The sequence below is a fragment of the Anguilla anguilla genome, chromosome 5, assembly GCF_013347855.1.
Source record: "Anguilla anguilla isolate fAngAng1 chromosome 5, fAngAng1.pri, whole genome shotgun sequence".
In the NCBI taxonomy this organism is placed as follows: Eukaryota; Metazoa; Chordata; class Actinopteri; order Anguilliformes; family Anguillidae; genus Anguilla; species Anguilla anguilla.
In genome coordinates, this window is record NC_049205.1 from 490,536 (window position 1) to 513,746 (window position 23,211).

The following is a 23,211-nucleotide window of genomic DNA, read 5'->3' on the forward strand; positions in this document are numbered from 1 at the left end:
TATTTTGTGAAAATCAAAGGGAGTGGTGTTTAGCAAAGATCTTTCCAGCTATGTCAAGTGAACAGTATCCAGCAATCCACAGGTGTGTGTGTGTGTGTGTGTGTGTTCCTGATAAAGACGAAGAGGCAAAGATAAGGAGAGAGAGAGGGGGAGAGCAGGAGAGATGAGGAGTGTGAGAGTCCTTCACTGCCTGGGTGTTCATGTGACTGTTGGGCTCATTATACATGCAGAGTGTGAGAGTCCTTCAGGCGGAGATGACGCTGTGAATTCATATTTAGATTTTTAAAAATATAACTTTACAGATAAAGGAGATTACACAGACCAGCTAATCTGATCCGGGACAATAATCAGAACAGAAAGACTAAACCAGGACAACAGTCATTGAGCAAATGTGCTCTAGTTGCAAACTTCAAATACAAAGTATTTCAGCAGTTCATTTAATAATGTTAAATGTATTAAAAACATAAATCTCTGTTTCCTAAATATTTGTTTTAAAAAAACCAAAAAGAACAATCTTACAGAGAAAAATGATTATACTGCTTGAGTAATTCTGCAGTGCATGGAGCAGGCTTCGTCTCCAGGGCAACAAGATGTCAAGCCACTCGTTCGCGGCTGTGACCAACGTGGAGTGGGGATAAGCCCCACCCGGCGACCACATGACCCCCCAGGGTAGCAACAGCCACACGGCTCCACTGATTGGCTATGCTGAGCACCTTGAACTCTGCCCCTGGAGCTCACCTGCAGGACAGGGGTGTTCAGTCAGCCACAAGTCACCTGACTGGGGGCCGTACGAGGCTCCTGGTCTGAGCCCCACCTGAGCACCTGGGGGGGGGAGAGAGAGACCACTCCCATGGGTTCCACACTGACCCCCCTGTGCCTTTGGCCCACAGAGAGTCAGGAGCCAAGAGCAGGAGCTCCTCTCAGACTGACGGCTCATTAGCTGCTCACTCTTACGGTACACATGCCCCCTGATGCGCTCCGTTAGAGTCGTATTAACACCGGACATCTTACTGTGTGGAGACCTGAGCAAGGTAGAAGCAGAAGCTAATGCTGATGATGTCAGGCCTGTGCCGTGATAGGAGATTACTGGAGGAGAAGATGAAATGTGTGCTCTATCATCTGTGTGAAATATGGAATCTGCTCCAAGCCCTTCAGCCAATGGGAAGGCCTGTGTCTGTCCAATGACACATACATATTTTATACAGATCACTGTATAAGCAGCCTGGACCTGAGCTGTGTTTTATTGTCTTAGACCCTGAATCCCCAAACACCCCAATAGCAGCTATCGTAAAGCCCGCAGTCAGAAACTTCTGTACTTATCTAAAATGTCCTTCGTCACTAACAAAAACCATCTGGGCCACTCATAAATGCACTAAAACTGACATTTACATAAATAAATTCCCTTTAACGAGAGTTATCTCTTCAGTAATAACATACGCAGATGTGTATGCACTGCACTCAATGCAAAAAAAGTCATTTAAATATATTTAAACTACGGTTGAATAATTTCATAATATTTAAAAAGTAAAAAATAGTGACCTCGTTACGCAACCAGTGCACCTGGATAGAGCAGCTACCTGAACCTGTCCCATAAGTAACTCCGACAGGTCTCTGGTCTTATCCAAGATTTAGCGAGCAGAAGCAATCCTGGTTACATTTTCGAAACATTACACACTTCGCAAATTCCCGCATTTTTAGAGCTGGCAAAAACAATTGACCAAATTTTACTCGGGAAAAGTAAAGCGGCTTTCAGACGACCGAATTCTGCTCCTCAGCCCTGCCCCGATCACGTGGTCCCGACTGCACCGGTGAGGGAAGCACCGCGAAGAGGTCCGAATACAGATCCAGGCAAGATTTTATGAGAGTAATATTAATATCTTTAAGTAGCCTATAATTACATGTTTATAAAAATGAGTAGAATTCAAAGTTTAAACCAAAATTGTAAAAATATATTTAGAGAATTTAGCATTTGTTTAGATTAAGTCATCACGGGCTACATAACTCAGTAGCCGAGTTTGAAGAAAAAAAAACCGTTCCTGTATATAGAGTGCCGCTTATTTCCTCAATGGAGGAGTTTTTCTTTACCATATGACCTTTGATATATTTTAAGGATGAAGTGCGGACGAAAGGACATGAATCAGAAAATATCCTCCAGACTTTCTATCTGACAGTAGTGGATTTTGGGATTTAAACTTGAATATTGTTTGTTTCTACAAATGTCAACTCCGCTAACCGCGGCTGTGTAGTTACACACCGGCGACTGCTGCTGGGGCAGGACCACACGAGACCGCTCCGAAGACGCAGGCGCGGGCGGCGCAGTTTTTTTTTATTATATCGCTTCCAGTATTCATTGGGACATTTATTTAGTTTGATTTAAATCCAACTCGCAATTTCCACATGGGAGGAAACGGCAATACAGCGGTGTTATCCGGGAAAGATGAGCGGCTGTGTGTCATCATTGACTTGATGGTTGGCATGAACTTGGATTCAGGTTTCCATAAAACTGGACGCTGAATTCGAACATCCCTTACCTCTTCGGATCGACCCGGAAAGCCGGGTTGCTTTTTCTAGGACCTGTTACAGTTAAAATTCTGAGACTACCTGGGCGAAGGGAACTTAAGAAACCATCGAATCTACATTAACCCTTCTGTTAAAATTTCATACATTAAAGACATAAACCGACTGAACTTGAAGTTTCGCGCGTCAGCTGCTATTAACTGATGGCTTCCTCCGTAACTCTATCGCTGTTTCTACTCTTCCTCACCGTGGCAAGTAAGTAAAACACCAGGGTTTTACAGGAAGAATCGAATATAATGTGTTGTGCTGTCATGGTTACATTGGCTTGATTTCACAGAAACGCGTTTCTTGCGTGTGTTTAATGTTGAGAACATGCGTGTGACGTTTGCGTAAAATAATATAACGCTGTTGAGGCATAAAGATAAATGTATTAAGTTCTGTAGTGACTGAAGTACCTATGACGCTTTGAATTATCTGTGTTGCATTACCTTGACAGTGTACAACGTCTGCTTTTTTGTGACAAAGAACTCGTAGGGGGTTAATGTGCCAAAAATCTGGGTGATAAACAATGTTTGAACTCTGCAGCAAGTTTGATTCTAATTTCCAGCCACATTGAATAGCACGAAATTTCACTGAATAATAATAGCATGGTGACGCATTTACCTGCTGTTGTATGGCTCGTGCAATATTTATCCTATATCAGCAGGAATGTAGTGAATTCTTTATTCGAAACCCGGTGCCATTGCCCAAATGAAGAAAAGCAATGGGATTACGTGGTCTGTTTTTTTTAACCTTTTAGAGGGTACCTATAGAGTTAGGTAATTATGTGGAACTTGTATGAAAGGTCAATGCATAACTCAATCATGTGGCAAGTATGTTGTAAGAAAACAACAACAGCGTCACGCAGATGACAAAGTCATTTGGGTCGAAATGGCGTAACACGGCAAATAATTAATAATAATTTTGTTGCGTCATCATTGCATAGTCACGTGTTTTATGCCGTAGCAGAATAAAGTGCAATGCAATTTGTAATGGGAAAAATGGCCATGCAGTAATATATAGTGTAGCCTATATCAATGCGCGTACAGTCTGAAACACACAGTCCCTTCGTCCTTGTTCCAACCAGAACTTATTCAGTTGCCATATCGTTTCAATCCTGTACTACTAAATTCCACCTTAAACGACAAAATGAGATTATGAAAAGTCTGTATAGTCATTTCCACAAAGTAACCAGCCTTCTATATCTTTGAAGAATAATAACCGAATGTTGAATATGATTCTTTCCTTCATAACGAGGCCTGTATCATTTGAAGTATCATAATGTTCTGAACGCCTCACATCTTTTAAAATAAATAATATAAAATAGTCTGTATGAGAATCATTTGGGTGTAATGGGAAATGGCACTTAATCCTGCCATGCGCTGATGATGTCATCTTCAGGGGCCAGGGAAAACAAGTGCAGTTTAATGCTGTGTGATAATTTCTGCACAGAGGAGTGGAAATCATCAATGGGCACTCCTCATTGGACACCATTTCATGGATTGGAATCTTCTTAAAGATGGTGGACCTCGATTGACTTCCAGGGGCCTATTCCAAACCCTTATTTTTGTCTCCTTGCTTCCTTTCCTTGATTCCTTTCCTTGCTCCAAGCTCCACCCGCTGGAGGACTAAAGTGCTAAAGCTGTGCCCACTACAAAGCAGTGACTGGACCTAAGAAGTGCTTTGAATGAAACTATGGGATTTCCTGTAGAGCAAAATTTCAAATAATTATATCTTCTCATGGGCAAACTACGCAACCTGTTTCTCCGAACGACTTCTCATTGAAAGTTTGATGTTGATGTTTCCAGTGCAAGGTGCTCCACAGTCAGCACACGCAGTGTGTGCACACGTGTGGCACGCAGCTGCTCTCGCTGACTGGTTACACCTTCACTTTTTCAATTATGAAAAAGTGCTTCAAAGTGCCGGAGGGACGATTTACTGCTGCCCACATGTGCAGTTCGGAGCGCAGCAGATCCTGCAGGCGAGAGAAGGCATATTTCTCACATGCATGTGCAGTGTGTCAGTCTAGCCAGGACTGCATAGCAGGTTAATTACCACTGGCAATACTGCGCGTAGTACACTACTGCTATAGAGGAACCCTCTATTATTAACTGCCATTAACTGCACTGTAGCACAGTAAGGCCCTGCTTTCCCATGAGGAAGGCTGCAGTCTGACTTGGTGGCACTTCCTGTTTTTGTTGCTCTGTGCATGGGGTGTTTGCGCTCTCTCTTTTGCGCAGATATGCGCGCACATCGTTGCAGGAGCGTTACTGTGCATTTAATGCACTAGTACATTAGCAGCCTCTCTTAAAGACCAGAGGCTGTTAAACTACTGCTTGCTCAGAGTTCTTATTTCCTTTGGAGATACAGTCATGGATGGCATGTCCCAGTTTTGTTGGGTGAGTTTACTGCAGTCCTGTTAATGAGCTGCTCAGCAGAACTTATGATCCATGCGCTGTTCCCTCTTAATGCTCAGCCTCTTTCACATGTCCTGCACAGCTACAGTGTGTTTACAGGACTGGAAACAAGAGAACACAACTTTTACTACTGACTCTCAAACTGTAGCCTGTGCATGTGTGTGTGTGTGTGTGTGTGTACGGAACTCTCAACTGTGACTGTGTTATCAGGCTAATCTATTCTTTGGCAAGATGGTATGATCGGGGACGAGCAAGCAGATCAATATTTAGAGTTTACGATGACACCAGGCCTTATTCTCAACAAATAAATGCCTGTGAACCTCTTAAGTATGCCACAAAAAGAAAGAATATGACGCAAGGTTGGGAAAATACAGTACACACGTTTTTACCCAAGTGCTCCCAGTACCGCAGTGAAGGGTTCTGGGTAATTCCTGAGTGCTGTGTGAGGTCACACTAATAGCAGGAGCATATCATCTCTTCCCTCAGCTACTGGGCTAAAGGCTTTTGTTGAATTAACCCTTTGAGGAATTGGTTTTTTTGAAATGTTTTTTTCAAAATTCTAAGTCAGTGTTCTAGAACTCCACTGCTTTCAGTCACCAGTAGTGACTGTGACATCAGCATTAGAATGTTCAGCTAAGAACAATCTAAGCACATTCATGTGACCTCACACCTTAAAGGGGTTAGTGCAGTGGCGTGAGGAACCATCTGAAGCTTGAAAGACAGTGGCCGGGAAGGAGGCAGCTGCAGATGGCGGCCATCTTAATAATTCACTGTGGATATTTCTGCAGGCTCGGCGGCCATCTTTGTTTCGCATGTTTTTGTACAAAATGGAGGAAATTAAGAGATTCTCAACACATCTCGGAGTTTCTGTGTTTGCGACACCTTCTGGTGTAAAATGGAGCCCTCTTGTCTTGTCTGAAAAGAGAGGTTTTAATATTCAGATCTTATTGTCTGGTGACTGTATAAGTCTAGATAAGATAAGAGGAGAAAATTGCAGTCTTTGGCTGAATTATTAAAGACTAGATGTGCACCTGGGTGATATTTTATTCTTAGCAGTCTTGTGCGCGTGTGTAGAGTATTTTATATAAGGGTTTAGGGGTTACATAATTTGGCATACTAGGTTTCAGAAACAGTATATAGTTAAAAGAGGCAAATTTTACTGTTTACATATTTTTGCTGTCCAAACGAACGCGTTCCCCGGGTTTAATGTTTTTGCTGATCTGCAGCTCTGTCCCTTTACCCCACCACAGGGCTGATGCACTTGTTCGTTTCGCTCGGCTCAGTGGCCTGTGTTTGCCAGCCTCTCACCCCTGACTGTATGTTCCTCTCGTCTCATGTCAAGCATACAGCAGATCGGCGCACGACTCCGCATAATTTATAGTGCCCTTTCCCCGGGCGTGCGATCGAACGGCTCTTTTGAACATCAAAGCTTAGCCGTGCTGTGACTGCCTGGAGGCCCGAAGGCGGACGGGATGAATATTCTTAACCCCTATTAACCTCGATTAGAACCCGCGGCCGCCATGGCTCCACGGCAACGGCATCATCTCAGCATCATCGCATCCAAGGACGGAAAACGAGGAAAATGAGTACAGTGGGAAGTGGAAGCACTGAACCCTTTAAAGGTGTGAGGTCCCAAATGAGCGATTAGAGTGTTCTTAACAGAACATTCTAATGCTGATGTCACAATCACCTGCTGGTGAAAGCAGTGAAGTTCTAGAACACTGACTTAGAATTTTGAAAAAAAAAGGAAATCATTGTGAAAAACGTGCTCTTCAAAGGGTTAAGAATTTAATTTAATTTAACACCATGACAGAAACCACTCTGGCACATACTCCCTGATTGAGTTCAGCTTTGGCTACTGCAGAATCAGGCCGTAACTTTAAACAGGTGTATTGTGGGCAATTTAGGAGTTTGCATGGAAGGTGACCTTTTGAAATATGAAAACCATCACTCTGGGTCACAATTATAAAACTTTTGTCTGTAAAACATCCAAAGACATTATCTTCACTGCACAGCAACTGGTCAAAGTTGATCACACGGTACTGCCACGCAGGCATTGTTAATCGTGAGCCAGAGTGATGGTTTCCTGCTGATTCAACAGAAATAAAGCAGATAAAAGAGGATGCAAGGGTCTGTTTTGCATTCTGCCTGAAGAACAGTGTTGATTATCTGAGTTAATATTAAGGGGTCATTTTTTTCAGTTTGATTCTGCAACTGAATTTAATTTCTCAAAGTCACAGATGCCCGATTTTATTTGATTTTATCTGCTTGTATAATTTTACTGGTTAATTATGAAAGTTGAAACGGTTGCTTTATTGCTGCGCTATAGATTATTGTGACCTATATGCTCATTCAAAGGGATTTTATGATGGTCAGCACACTGAAATTGTTTTAAGGTGGGAAAGGGCATTTCCATGGTGCCAAACATTTTCTTGCAATATTTAATATCTTTCTCTCTGTCTGATAGTTCAAGCTCCTGCCCTGCTTTGATACTCTACCCCCGTGCAGTCCTGTGCAATGATAGTTTACCTGTTTAACTTCAGCAGGTGCACCAGCATCACCTGCCAGGTGCTTAAAAGACCAGAGAGGACTACACAACATGAAAGCGCATGCAATTTCTTGGCGAAAAAAAATGACTCTACAGTACTGTTACTTTTTATCTGACATATTGTCATCCCTTAGCAGGAATATCAGTGTTAGCATCTCACACAAACATGCTGTTTTCTGCGCATGCTAGCTGAGAGGCGGGGCCAAACCCACAGCAGATCTGCAGAGCTGAATAGATGCATTTGGGTCACATCAGACAGGGCTGCAATTAAACCACCAGATTCAGTCTCTTTATAATCCCCTCCTGCTCATTTTTTAGGAGCGTATGTAGGTAAGGATTACTGTGGAGGAGCTGTGCTTGTAGCTCAAGAGCTTGCAGGTTTAATTCCCAGGAGGTGCACTGCTGTTGTACCCTTGAGCTGGGTACTTAGTCTGAAATGCGTCGTATATCCATCTGTGTACGTGTGTTAAAAATATAAGCATGCTGTGCATGTTGCTGTAGATAATTGCCTACTAAATGTAAAGTATATTTTTATTTCCCAAAATGCCCCTCTCTCTAATTACCATGACGATTCTGACATAAGAATGTCATATTAAAATGGTAGTAAATCAACACTTTATGTGTTGTTTATATGAGTTCCGTAGGGACCAAATGAATTTGATTGAGCTGATAGTTATCTGACAGTGATGATCTTACACTGAACACAAGGTCATGTGGGCTCAGATTGATTGTGGGCATGTGAATCTGAGAAAGTGAAATCACACAGTAAAATATGGGAAATATGGGGAATCACACAGTAAAATATGGGACATATGGGAAATCACACAGTAAAATAAGGGAAATAGACTCGTGCCCCACAGGAAGTGTTCTGTTGTTAATATACACGGCTGAGTGATTGTATATCACTCCAGTGATCTCAGGGGCCGTCTAAGTTTTGTGATGAAAGCCGGTGTTATTGTTGAACATGGATCAGCAGTACTGAGAGTGACGGCTCTTCATAGTAATACAGGGCGCTGAGGTCCCACTGGCATTCCTGGTGAAATGCATTATGGGTGAAAGCGGGGACATTGACAGTCCCCTCTGCTGAACCCGACGGCTCTGCGCTCAAACCGGGTTCAGCTGCGGAGTTCACCGCTTGCTCTGAGTCACATGGGTTTAATCCCGCCATTAGTGCGGTGACAGAGTCATCCAGGCCTCTTCTCCCGAGCGGTAATGGGACAGATCGCTGTCCAATTAAACTGATCAGTTCGGAGGGGTGAGAAGTTGCGGCATTTTCACGATTTTCGCAGACTTCCAACGCCGCCCACTCCATGCTGATGCCCGCAGGATTTTATATCAGCGCACACCGCTGTGCCCGAACGCTAGCTGCTAATATTGGTGCTAGCGTCCGCGCTCACGCCGCTGCGCGGTACAGGCTTTGGGTAGCTGGAGGCGTGCGCGCCTGTCTGGTTAAATATGCCTGTCTACGGGGCAAGCGCTCGCGGCAGAGCGGTGGCGTGTGGGGTATGAGTGTGGGGATCGGGGGGGGCTCCGCCGGTGGGACAGGTGCACGAGCACCCCGGCCTCTCAACCCCCCCCCCCCCCCCCCCAGGCCCCCCGTTTCCCCTGAGAGGCCCACGGGCTGCTGGGGTCTGCAGCTCAGATTAGAGACAGGGACAGAACTGAACCCCGTGGGGGAGTGAGGTGCAGCTCTGATGCGGAGATGATGAATAAGTCATCGGGAGACACATGTTACCCACACCGGCCCAGCCTGAGGCACGCTTTCAGCACACCTCCTATCTCTCTAAATGCTCAATAATGACACCAGGCCAAACTTATTCATTTACTTTGGAGGCTCCTTTGTCTTTGAAATGTGTTTGTAAATTTTATTGACTTTTCGACTGAAAGTTAAGGACTAGTGTATTTCAGTTCATTTCACCTTAGGATGCAGTGAACTTGCTTATATTAATTCTTATGGAGTTAATTCATCCATGATCAAATTTAGGTTTTTTTAAAATTTGCCAAATCCAGATGGCCCTCTTTTGCTTCTGTTTTTATTTTCTCGAAATCCTCGTTTGTGAGAAGCGTGTGTTGTGTTCCAGTCAGAAACAGCATATTCGTCATTGCACTTTCTGGAATAATCCAAACAGACAGATTTTTAACAGGATGTGCTCTCATGGAATGTAATCTGCTTAAAAATCCCTGTAATTGTTTTGTTGGTTTTTCGAAAACTTTTCTTACAAAAATAAATAATGTGCGTGGCCTCCAGGCCGAGACTCAGAGTCGGTCTTGTCATTCGTTGCGTTTCCCGTTGGCTGAATCCGGGAGCACTGAAAGTGCTATAATGGCTCGATGTCTGTTGGCAGGGGCGTTGCTAGGAATTCTGGGCCGCCTGAGAGACTATTGCTCTGAGCTCCCCTTTTTTAGCTGCCCTCTTCAAACCTGTGGGCCCCTAGAATGGTCACCACCCACATCCTGCCTGGATCCTCTACACCATTAACAGCAATGCATCAGGCTGCCATATCACATCCAGCCCTGGATCCTCTGCATCAGGCTGCCATATCACATCCAGCCCTAGATCCTCTGCATCAGGCTGTCATATCACATCCAGCCCTGGCTCCTCTGCATCAGACTGCCCTGGATCCCCGTCACAGTGGCTGTAAAGTGCTCTGCAGTAGCCCTGCTGCCATGCCGTGTCATTTGCTCCGTGACACACACGACAGACATGCTTGAGGTCAGGCATGAGAAAGCAGAGACTTCCTGACTACTGGGGTGTGAAGGAAACGCCTGCGGCTCAGAACTGGCTTTCTGTATTCAGATGTTTTAAAACTCTGCCAGAAGTGTACAAGTGAATATTTATTTCAGTGAGTATTTGAGTATAATCTTGTCCATCCCCTGCCCCTATATTGATGGTCACAGCAACAAAACAAATCAACAAGACTTGAGGATGTATATTGTACTTTTGAACATTCATTTGTAAGTTTAGAGAGCAATTTTGTCAGTTGTACAGAAAGCACAACAGGATTACTGCTGGGCACCACTAGGGTGAAGTGTACGAGTCGGACCGTCCCAGAATGCACCGTGTCCATTATGTGGGTGCTCAGCACGGTATGAGAGTGGAGGTTTTACCCCCCTGTCTAAGTGTGTCCTCTTTGTGGGTATCCGGTGCTTCCCCCACCCTTTCTTCTCTCTCTGGGCGGGCCTGTTTAAACCCCCTGCCCCACCCCCCCCCACCCCCCCCCCCCCCCCCACCCCGCTCATAGCTGGCTCAGTGAGTTTTGGCGTAAAAATGGCTCCACCTGGGCTTAGAGTTGGCAGTAGCAGCTGAAGTCGGCTGGACTAACGCTCCACCTGTGCTGCACTTCTACCTTCAGCCCTCTGAATCGCTGGACCGTTTCTCCCTCTGTTTGTCGTACAGAAACCAGGCACATTATTTTTCGCTGTTTTTTTGGATTTGACATGGACACAGGGATGGCTGTTCGTGCGTATAATTGTCGCCTCCCTTTCAACTGTAGCTGGATTTAAAATGAGCTATTTGTAGGGACTAGTGGACCGATCCCTCCTGTGCTTGCCAAACTTCATCCCCAATTCATTTTCAAGTTTTCAAATTAATACTGTTTTTCTTTTCTTTAAAATGCTGTTTAAATATGAAAAAAACTGTTTGTTGCTTCGAGTAACCATAGTTTCCTGTACAGGTAAATAAATCCTCATATATTATTATGTTTTTTAATCTGAATGAATCATGAGAAGACTCTCCTGTCTGACCTGCAGAGTGGAGAATGCTGCTTATCTGAAGCGAAGCCGCTTACGGTCCAACATCATTTTGAAAAGCCGCGTGTGAAGTAAAGCACTGCAGTGACATCAATAAGAGTTTGTGTAGTGGCTCTAACGTTAAGTTCCCCCTTATAGACACTCAAACTTGCCTGGAATCTAGATTCACAGTGAGCTGAATCTGAATCTAAACAGTGAGCCACTTGTTTGTCAGAAAGACTCGTTTGTTTCTGTCTGGTTCATGTGTCCAAAGGGCCCTGTCTTTATCATTAACAGTTTAAATTTATTCAGCCTGGGCATTCAATCATCATTTGATTACTAATCCTGGCATCAGTGTTATTGTAGTGTATTGAAATGAGCTAATTTGTTCCATGAAGCTCCTGTGCATACAGTTTCACCACTTCACATTTAATAAATAAAACGCAGTACAATTCACAAGCTACAGATTTTTTTTGAGAGTTGACAGTTGACTTCCTTTCCATTTGATTTTGCATAAATACCGAAACTGAAGCTCTCCAGGAAAATCTTAGCTACCCCTCCTTCTTCCTCACTTGTATCTTACTGCAGTGGGATTACCCATAATGCCCAGGGTTGGGAGGAGGTGGTCATGGATAACAGAAGTAATAGGAGTTTTTAAAAATGCATTAAATGTTCAGGCCCGAAGCCCTTGTCTCAAGTTCAATTTGGGGATGGACACGGTCAGCGAATGTGACGTTTGATGTGAGAAGAGGTAATCTGACATTCAGAGAATTTTGGGCAGTCTCCAAATGGAGGGCCAGTCGCTGTCTCCTATTGGTCATGGCAGATGTTTTAGGGGTTGAATAACCCCCCCCCCCCCCCCCCCCCCCCCAGAAGGGCAGGCGCATCCAAAGGAACTCTCACTGGCACAATGAAGTTTTAGATCTTAACCCCTTCATGTGTGAGGTCACAAATATGTGATTAGAATGTTTTTAACTTAACATTCTAATGCTGGTGTCACAATCACTACTGGAGACTGAAAGTGATGGAGTTCTAGAACACTGACCTAGGACATTGAAGAAACATTCTAAAAAAATGTACTCTTCAAATGGTTAAATAGCAGACCTAATCAGTTTGGTTTTGACTGACACTTGAAATTATGTGTAGCTGTATGTCTGTGTGTGTGTATTTCTGGGCTTTTCATTGATGTTAATGTCTTTCCGCAGTAAAATATTGTGTTTTCTTAGCTGGCTTTGCAGAGAGCTGAAAGCCTAGTTAAAGTGTCACATTTTATTACTCAGATTAAGGTGCTCATTTGAACCCAAATCCTGCTCACGCCCACGCCAGTGTACTTCTCTGAAAGGAGAAATTCTGACTGTGTGCCAGGAAAACTTTTTAATGCTTTTATTTATTTTTATTATATTTATGGCCCCTAGAAATAACATATTGATGTTTTACAAAGTTGGACCTGATGTAATTGTTTCTTGTTAACTTTTCCATGAATATTTAGTGTGTTAAAGTGGCAGAACAGGACCGCAGTATTCTACCAAAAAAATGATACTGCAAGATTGAGTAGCTTCAGTGTGCCATATGTGGTTAATATTTTAAAAATAATTATAATCATTGAGTGAATGCTTACATCACAAGTTGAAATGAGGTTAATGCAAATGGATTGTAGGGAGTGTTTAGCTGAATATTTCATAATATTTTCAGCACCAGTGACCCATCGAGGCAGATTTATATGTTCTTGGTTTTGCAGATTTAAGTAACGCACCTGGGTTTCATTTTTTCTTGGAACAACACAAGATTCCTTTTTATCTCCTGCTCTACGGAACTGGCTACAGTGAAATGGGTTTGTGCTCAGTGTTGCTCCCGGTGGACATATCTGGTACTGTAATGTAAACTGCTCTTATTGCATTACCTTAAAAGAATGCCCATTTATTTGTTTGTCTGTTGCAAGTATATTTCTAAGCAGAAGTTGCTCAAATAAATGTACTACTCATAAAAACCCAATCATGAAGAACCCTGGACCGTGCGATGTGAGTTAGCTGTGGAATCACTGATGTGATTGGTCAATTGAGCGCTGAGTATAAATGATAACCAGTCAGCTGTGTGGCTCTCCAGGAGGAAGGACTCAGTGCCTCTGTGCTTAATTTACGTCTGAGGAGTCCACACACGTCGTTACCCAAACGAGCTGCTGATTGAAAGGAAACTATGAAAATCTGCAGATGCTGCAGCCCCCTCAGGACTGAGTTATAAGACCCCTGGACCTCCCTTCCATTCGCTGATCTACAGAGCATGGACGGGTGAAATCAATACTGCAGAAACCTCAACCAATCAGCCAGCAGTCGCTCGTGATGCGTGAGGCTGCAGAGGAATGGGGAGAGGACGCTGTCTGCTTCAGGACCTTCACTCAGCCCCTGGGGGCTCCTCGGGGTCTTAACCAGCTCATTGATCTGCTCATCATCTTGGGTTTCCGACCGATCCGGCGTACCCTTTCCAGCTCGGAGCGCTCTTTAAAGACCTGCCGGACGGCGGCCCTCCAGGTGCTGCGTCGACTGCGTGTTTCAGAGCGAGTCCGACAGCACAATCTCCACGTGTCTCTGGCAATTCTGCGAATTCTGCCGGAAGTCCCCGTCCTCTGGCCGGCTCTGTGGTCCGGGCAGCACATTCCCCGTCCTCTGGCCGGCTCTGTGGTGCGGGCAGCACTTTCCCCATTTTAAAAAGTTCAGTTTGAGTACCAAGTCCCAAGTTGAACCTGCCCCATTTTGTGAATCAGCCGTTGCTAATCCTCTCTCTTTTGGAGGGGCGTAGCCACAGTGCAGACTCTGGAGCGGAGATTACTCTCCTCACTGAGCCTGCATTTAATCCACACCATGAACTCTGAATTAATACTGAAAGCTGAAAATATTAATTTTTATATGCATGAACAGTTGATTTGCTTTTGCTGAACTCCTGTGGGCACTCGGGCTGGGGGCATGTGGGCAGGGGTACCGCCTGTAGCCCTGGGCCTCCGCACGGGCGAAGAGGGAGACCCTCGGTCTGTGACCCTGGCATTCCACAGCGCCGCTGTGAGACCGCTTTCATTTTGGAGTGAAAGCGGTCTGTCGTCCTCAGACACGAGACATTGCCTAATATCAGACATACTGTATCCGTCTGATTTGATTTAGTGTTTGATCCGATTTAGGGACAGCTGTGGGGAATTAGCAGGTCAAGTTCAGGTGACTGTAAAGCTGATACCTGCTGGGGGGGGGGGGGGGGGGGGGGGGGGGGGGGGGGGGGCGTGTTTCTGTAGCAGTGAGTCCCTGTTAATAACCCCCCCCCCTATTTAATCTGCCCACATGTCCCTGTTAATAACCCCCCCCCCTATTTAATCTGCCCACATGATTCCCCAGCTCCAATAACAGCAGCCTGTAGGCTCTATCTGAAACTCTATCTATCTTTATATCTCCATTATTCTGATAGATATTCCCTTATTCCAGGGGTCTCAAACTCCAGTCCCAGAGGGCTGCTGTCTCTGCTGGTTTTCATGATTTCCTTTCAATCAGCAGCCAATCATGGCCTTGGGAACAAGGTGTGCAGATCCTTTTAGCCAATCAGTGACTGAAACTAAGCACTTAAGTGCAGGAACACATCAAAAACCAGCAGACACAGCGGCCCTCCAGGACTTGAGTTTGAGATCCCTGCCTGATTGTTTTTCCCTCATTCAGATATTCCCTCATTCTGATTGTTTTTCCCTCATTCTGATAGTTATTCCCTTATTCTGATTGCTTTTCCCTCATTCTGATAGTTTTTCCCTCATTCTGATGGTTATTCCCTTACTCTGATGGTTATTCCCTCATTCTGATGGTTATTCCCTCATTCTGATGGTTATTCCCTCATTCTGATGGTTATTCCCTCATTCTGATGGTTATTCCCTCATTCTGATGGTTATTCCCTCATTCTGATGGTTATTCCCTCATTCTGATGGTTATTCCCTTACTCTGATTGCTCTTCCCTTGCTGTAACTGCTCCCTGCTCCGCTGCTCTTGCAGCTGGGGGGGCTGCTGATGCGGAGGAGCGGCTGGTGACCGAGCTCCTGGGGCCCGAGCGCTACAACAAGCTGATCCGCCCCGCCGTCAACAAGAGCCAGCAGGTCACCATCGCCATCCAGGTGTCCCTGTCCCAGCTCATCAGCGTGGTGAGTACCCCTCCCCCCATCCAGGTGTCCCTGTCCCAGCTCATCAGTGTGGTGAGTACCCCCCCCCCTCCCCATCCAGGTGTCCCTGTCCCAGCTCATCAGCGTGGTGAGTACCCCCCCCCCATCCAGGTGTCCCTGTCCCAGCTCATCAGCGTGGTGAGTACCCCCCCCCCCCAATCCAGGTGTCCCTGTCCCAGCTCATCAGCGTGGTGAGTACCCCCCCATCCCGGTGTCCCTGTCCCAGCTCATCAGCGTGGTGAGTACCCCCCCATCCAGGTGTCCCTGTCCCAGCTCATCAGCGTGGTGAGTACCCCCCCATACAGCCCCCCCCCCCAGCTCATCAGTGTGGTGAGTACCCCCCCATACAGCCCCCCCCCCCCCAGCTCATCAGCGTGGTGAGTACGCCCCGCCCCCCCCCTCCCCATCCAGGTTCCCCACCTCATCAGCTCATCAGTGTGGTGAGTATTGGTTGAATCCAGGGGGAGTGTGGCACAGTACTTCAGAAAACAAGCTTGTTCCTCAGTAATGAGGGGTTGCAGGTGCAAATCCCGGGAACAGTGCTGCTGTTCCCTTGAGCAAAGGGTCTTCATATGAATTGCTTTAGTAAATGTTCGGCTGATGATAAATTGAACCACCCAAGGGAGCTGTATGTGTGCTGAGGTCAATGTGCTCTCAAGCGCAAATCGATTGCGTAGAGTCTCACAGGTGGCTATATACATTTAAAGTGATACTTTTAATCTGTGGAGGTCTCTTTGGTGATTATTTTAAGCACTGTATCAAATAAAATGAATTTTATGTGCAGATGTAAAAGTGGGCAGGTTTGGTCAGTGTTCTGTTCTCTGTGTTGCAGAATGAAAGAGAGCAGATCATGACCACGAATGTGTGGCTCACTCAGGCCAGTACTGCATGCGGTACTATCTCTGTCTGTACTACCCCTCAGTCTGTACTGTCTGTACTACCCCTCAGTCTGTACTACCCCTCAGTCTGGACTGCCTGTACTACCCCTCAGTCTGTATTCCTGTCTGTACTACCCCTCAGTCTGTACTGTCTATACTACCCCTCAGTCTGTACTGTCTGTACTACCCCTCAGTCTGTACTGTCTGTACTACCCCTCAGTCTGTACTGTCTGTACTGCCCCTCAGTGTGTACTCCTGTCTGTGTGTGTGAGAGAGTGTGTGTATGCATATGTGTGTGTGTGAGTATATATGTGTGCATGTGTGTATGTATATGTGCATGTGTGTGTGTGTCTATGTGTGTGTGTGTGTGTGTGTGTGACTGTGTGTGTATGTACATGTGTGTGTGTATATGTATGTGTGTGTGTGTGTATGCGTGTGTGTAGTATATGTATGTGTGTGTGTGTGTGTGTGTATGCGTGTGTGTGTGTGTGTATGTATGTGTGTGTATGTGTGTGTGTAGTATATGTATGTGTGTGTGTGTGTGTGTGTATGCGTGTGTGTGTGTGTGTGTATGTATGTGTGTGTGCGCGTGCGTGTGTGTGTGACTGACTCCTCTGTCCCCTCAGGAGTGGCATGACTATCGGCTGATGTGGGACCCTCTGGAGTATGAGGGCATTAAGAAGCTGCGCATCCCCTCTCAGCACATCTGGCTGCCGGACATCGTCCTCTACAACAAGTGAGACCCCTCTGCACACACACTTCCCTCTGCACACACACACTGCCCTGTGCACACATACACTGCCCTGTGTGCACACACACTGCCCTCTGCACACACACACTGGCCTGTGTGCCACTCAGCGCTAAGGAAGGGGAAAAGGGACATTTGGACATGCAGAGTGCTCCCACACTGCTGAAAAAACTTTTATTTCTGGGTTGAATTTGTCTTTCGCTACCCCCCCTTCCAAACAATGCCTGTCTGTTTGCATACTCATTAAATATTATATGCAATAATATCCTGAATAAAAATAGTCAAAGTACAAACCTTTTCTTCCCCCCTGCTTCTTAGTGCTGACGGGACGTACGAGGTGTCATTCTACTCCAACGCTGTGGTGTCCTACACCGGGGACATCTTCTGGTTGCCCCCGGCGATCTACAAGAGTGCCTGCAAGATCGAGGTGAAGAACTTCCCCTTCGACCAGCAGAACTGCACGCTGAAGTTCCGGTCCTGGACCTACGACCACACGGAGATCGACCTGGTGCTCACCAGCGACTTCGCCAGCCGGGACGACTTCACGCCCAGCGGAGAGTGGGACATCGTGTCCCTGCCCGGACGCAAGAACGAGGACCCCGACGACATCACCTACCTGGACATCACCTACAACTTCATCATCAAGAGGAAGCCGCTCTTCTACACCATCAACCTGATCATCCCCTGCGTGCTCATCACCTCCCTGGCCATCCTGGTCTTCTACCTGCCGTCCGACTGCGGGGAGAAGATGACGCTCTGCATCTCCGTGCTCCTGGCCCTCACCGTCTTCCTCCTCCTCATCTCCAAAATCGTGCCCCCCACCTCGCTGGCCGTGCCCCTCATCGGGAAGTACCTGATGTTCACCATGGTGCTGGTGACCTTCTCCATCGTGACCAGCGTGTGCGTGCTGAACGTGCACCACCGCTCCCCCAGCACGCACCGCATGCCGCTCTGGGTGAAGAGGGTCTTCCTCCACAGGCTGCCCTCCTTCCTCTTCATGCGCCGGCCCGGCACGTCCAACATCCGCGAGCACTTCCGGCGGAAGCACCGGGGGACGTCCTTCTCGGGCGCGGCGGGCGGGCCGGGGGGCGGGCCGGGGGCGGCGGACGCCGAGGCCTTCTACGTGAGCGAGGACTCGGCGCGGCGGTACGGCTGGCGCGCCGGCGGCCTGCCCGAGAGCACAGAGTTCCGCCGGAGGGTGCGGGGCAAGCGCGAGGCCGACCTGGAGGAGGCGACCGACGGGGTGCGCTTCATCGCCGAGCACATGAAGAGCGAGGACGACGACGAGGGCGTGAGTACGAAAGCGAGGATGATGATGATGAGGGCGTGAGTATGAGCCTGAGTGTGTGTGAGAGTGTGTGAGCGTTTGAGTATGAGTGTGAGAGTGAGTGTGAGTGTGAACATCCGTAGAGTATTTGTAGTGAGAGTTGTCAGATTAAGCTGTGAGTGGGGCTCTTTGACAGACGGGTGGCACGCTCTCATCTTTACCCATCACCTTTGTGAATTGTAGATTAGCTGATGTAGAAAATCTATGTGATGACTGAAAATGTCCACTCGAGACAGGACTGGATGAGAGAAATGACAATCAGGTAATCAAACAAAATTTGAATGGATATGAAAGTATTGACAAGGCCCGTCATCTGCCACAGGTAATCGAGGACTGGAAGTACGTTGCCATGGTGATCGACCGGCTGTTCCTGTGGATATTCGTGCTGGTGTGCGTGGTGGGGACCGTTGGGCTGTTCATGCAGCCGCTCTTCCAGAGCTACAACACACCCGCCGCCGAGGACGGGTGATCGATCCGCTCCCTGCGTCCGCCCAAACACCCGGCCTGACGCTGCGCCCTGCAGCACAGACACACGGTCACATACAAACAACTCAGGACTTCAGTTTGAGGGCACCACTTATTTTCTCCATTGGGTTTGTTGGTTTCCTTTAAAAAGTGTGGAACCACATCCTAGTTTTAAATCAGTTAATAGTGTGATCATATGTGAGTCAAAGATATTCTGGGTGTTGAGAGGTAAAGGTGTGGTGTGTGCTTTGGAATGATTGCTGAATCCAAAGTTCTGCAGGAAGATAAGATGATGTCACGACAATGTCAAGATCTGATCTGAAGAGATCTGTCTTCCAGGGCGAAACCTACTGACTTTAGTGACATTTACTATCGGAGGTAAAGACCAAAATTCTCTGCTTTCGTTAGCAGTTGATGAAGCGCAGTTGATGAAGCGCAGTTGATCTTGCTTTATATAAATGATGACAGCTGTACTGTAACGGCTATGAAGTGGAAATGGTTTTACAGGGTGAAGGTTTCAGTTGGACAGTCACTCATTGGACTTGGAAGCAATGAGAATTATTTCATTTTATGGGTGAGATTTTCATTTTCTATACTGTTTTCTAAACAGTTTATGTAAGGAAGGCTTCATTTAGTGACTCAGACACAATTGTTTTTCCCCTTACTGAGTTTTTGTCTGTGTCTTTTTCAGACATACTAGCACAAAACATTTTTAACGAAGCTGGTAGCAATAAACCTGTTTTATATAAAAGCCACAAGCACACAATCCAAGCCCATTTGGATGAAGACTCTCTTGACAAGGGAAGTAGCCGTGTGAATAATGAGAACTACAGTCCCCACAATACACTGTGGGTACAGCCTCCCACTCTTACTGATTATGATTTTCACAGAGTTGGACAACTACACTACGCTTAACTGGGGTTTTAAAACATTTATATGTACTTTATGTGAAGCTCAATTGTTTGTTCAAAACAAACTCTTTCACTTCTGTGATTAATACTGCTACTGCAAGAGGTACTATTATCTGGGAAGCAAATATAAAGTTCACAAACATTGTTTTTTTCTCATCAAATTTTATGTCATATATATTCTTTTTGGAAGAACGTGATTGTTTTTTTTTTGTTTCCTGTCATGTTACGTTTTCTCTGTCTACTAAAAGATAGACGGGAAAGAAAAAACTAACATTTTATTATGCAGCAATGGTGTTAAACGGTTGAATACACTATTAAATATTGTGAATGGAGGTCTGGTGAAGCATTGCTTTATTTATTTCATGTACAGAGATTTTGTTTCATTATGATTTATGCATCAAAGCATAAATAATTGTTTGATACAGTTGCCAATACCTGTGAATAGATGTACCGTGCGTAACAGTAAAACATTTTTAAATTGCCTTAATTGAAAAAAAAAAGTAGAAGCATAATTGGACAAATAAACTTGAATGGAAATAATGGAGTATCAATTATCCAAGTCAGGTAACTCTCCAAGCAACAATATAATCTGTAAACAAAAGAGACATCCTTTGTATTATTGAAATAAAATGGGCTGAAAATATAAATTTGCTTGTGTTTGTGAGCAGGCGCCTTTATTTTGAGAAGGTCTTTGATGCAGACTGAGACACTGAGATGTTCAGGAGCTCACTTGCATCTTGGAACAATCAAAATTAAACTTTAATTAAATTACAGAACATTGTTGCATAGCTATTGAAGTATGCAGGTGCAAAGGGACATTTAAGTGTTATGTTCTGAGCCAAGACCTTAATGTATGACGAAGAGAAAGCAGGTGTGGCGAGCTGATGTTAGCATGGTTAGCGTTAGCCGTCTCTGTTCTGGTCCTGGGCTGCATTCACTGAGCCTTTCCCGAAACTGTTCAGTCCCCTAACGAAACCTGTTCTCATTCTGTGACGTCGTCTGTGATGTCACCGCATTCCAAAGCCTCCCATCCCCGGCTGTGTCGCAGGAGGAGGGATGAAAGGAGAGCAGTCAAAAACGGTCTGGAATATTCTGAGGATCTGGAACTGAACAAACAGGCCTGGTCTAAAACAATAAATATTCTTCAGATATAAAAACTAGTAATTGTGGGAAAAATTTTCAGGATATATTTAACTACAATAATTGGTGTTAAAAGTGGAATTGAATTTAAGGAATTACAAAACTCACGCAGAACGAGACCTGCCCATGTATAGCGATTGTAGGAGAGTGTGCAAACATTTCAGAATAGATTTGTTATGTGTGGCTGAACCTCATGGGGCTAGGATATGTAATCTCCATGTTCCATGTCTACATGAGAAATGTCTACTCGTGTCAGTCCAGCGGTTCTCCATGTTTGCTTATCCTTTTCTGGCACGGCACGCTTTCCTGTCCCTGCAGGACTGCTGGGGGTTAGGATGAAATCTGTCTTACAGTGGAAAAGACACCCCCTCCCTCCATTTGAGCTTATTATGCACATACCGTGGGAGCACCTCTTTAATACGCATTAGATATGGACATGAATAACAAGGTGTATGCACTTCATCAGTTTCAATTAGGTAGTCCCATGATGACAGGAGGAATGTACAGAGGCATTCTGGGTAATATGTCAACTGTCATTTCTCCCTTATTTGTGTTTTCCAGCAGTCTCTCCGTATATGAAAAAGTCATATTCATATACGAGAACAAAATTCAATTCATATTCACAAATATGTGAATGCAGACAGTGGCAGTCGGTGCAGATGGTGGTATAAATATACAGCTCAAATATACCCTAAATATGCTGCTCAAATATGTTTGTAGACTCTAGCTTTTAATGCACTTGTGGATGCCTGGCAAGAGATTTAATTGCTGCAGACAAAGAAGCCATTATCTCCACTGCAGAGGGACACACAGTCAAATTCTCATGCATCAGCAAAACACTGAAATACTGGACATTGCTTTGAAAGATATTGACAATTGTAATATTCAAAATCTCGTGAAAATAATTAATGTGTCACGCTTCTGTGCAAAGCAGGAGGTGAATAACTGTGAAGACATGCTTGAGCCATAATGCCGGGTTCTAATAATAACTTGTGTTTTAATAAGCACATTATTGTCATAATTTGATTTAGCATTTGATTTACAAGATAATAGATTTTTTAAAACACAAATATTCCTATGCGGAGAACCAACCAGAACCAGCACATCTGCTGTAATTAATGCTGCCACAAATCCACTGACTCAGTCGAGCTCTCTCCAGTACTCTCTCTCCTGAGTTACGTTATCTTGGCTTTGGCTGTGCGGCTTAAAGTGAGGTCATCCCAGGACCTTCTTACATCCCAGATGCTTCACCCCCTTTTCTCAGGTACATTGAATCCCTCAAACATTGATTCTCTATGTCCCATAGGCACCTGCACACCTGTACTACACCTCTGAATGTTTGAAATTCTGATTCGGATGTTTCTGAAGTTTTTCTATTGTGGAAAAAAAAAAGCAATGAAAATTTGCAGTTAGACCCCAATGAGAGCACAGACACCCACACATTTTTAGGGTTTATATTCTCACTGTAGGCTGCTATTAAAAGACCCCTTCCCCCCAATTTAAATGATCTCATCTGTGGTGGCTGTGAATCCCTTCTTCTGAAACCAGCTCCTGTCCTCCGAAGGGCGGGTCTTACGTATGTATTTTTCTCTTTTTTTCCCCCCGTTCACTCAGATGAGGATCATTACATTAGCAGTGATTCATGTCCATCATTAGCCCTGCTGAAACCATGGCTTAATAAGGAAGCCATGCACCAACCTGGCAGCAGAAATCTAAGAGAGAAGTCATAAAAGTTCTCTTAAGACAAACAAATTTCTCATTTTCACTCCCTCAGAAATGTCTTCATCGAGCTGAAGTCGTGAAAGAGACGAGGGAGGGGGAGGCAGAGAAACCCGGCCAGACAGAGGGCCGTGTTTCAGCCACGCGTGTTCGCGCTTAAACTGAATCATCTCACACAAAATGGCCGACTCAGTGTCCCGCCGCTGCCGTATCAGAATTCACTGTCAGATTTAACAGGATTGCCATGGTGAGTAAAGAGATGAAGGAGAGTCATGGATTGAATAATTTAATCCTGGCGGTCGATATGGTGTAATGAGATGCTGGGAGAACACGCTGTCGCCAACACCTGCCTGCTACCTACCACAGCAAAACTGCAGCTGACAAGAACCCTCTGCTAAAACTGCAACATCTGTCCTGTTTCCCAGTCCAGTGTTGTTGTTGTTGTTATTATTATTATTATTATTATTATTATTATTATTATTATTATTATTATTATTATTATTATTATAGGAAGCAGCTGAGTGCATGCATGTCAGAGTGGTCACATGGATATCTGCACCCTGCTAAACTGATGGAGGATGTCGCTGCAGTGAAAC

At 45.3% G+C, this 23,211-nt stretch overlaps 1 protein-coding gene across 1 annotated transcript; it reads left to right on the forward strand.

The window, feature by feature from the left end:
* Positions 1-1,823: 1,823 nt before the first annotated feature.
* chrnb5a (cholinergic receptor, nicotinic, beta 5a) lies at positions 1,824-20,407 on the forward strand. Its single transcript, XM_035417110.1, has 6 exons — positions 1,824-2,772; positions 15,264-15,409; positions 16,260-16,304; positions 16,932-17,041; positions 17,372-18,344; positions 18,703-20,407. The coding sequence occupies exons 1-6, from the start codon at positions 2,721-2,723 to the stop codon at positions 18,847-18,849; spliced, it is 1,473 nt and encodes a 490-aa protein (XP_035273001.1). The 5' UTR covers positions 1,824-2,720; the 3' UTR covers positions 18,850-20,407.
* The last annotated feature ends 2,804 nt before the right edge of the window (positions 20,408-23,211 follow it).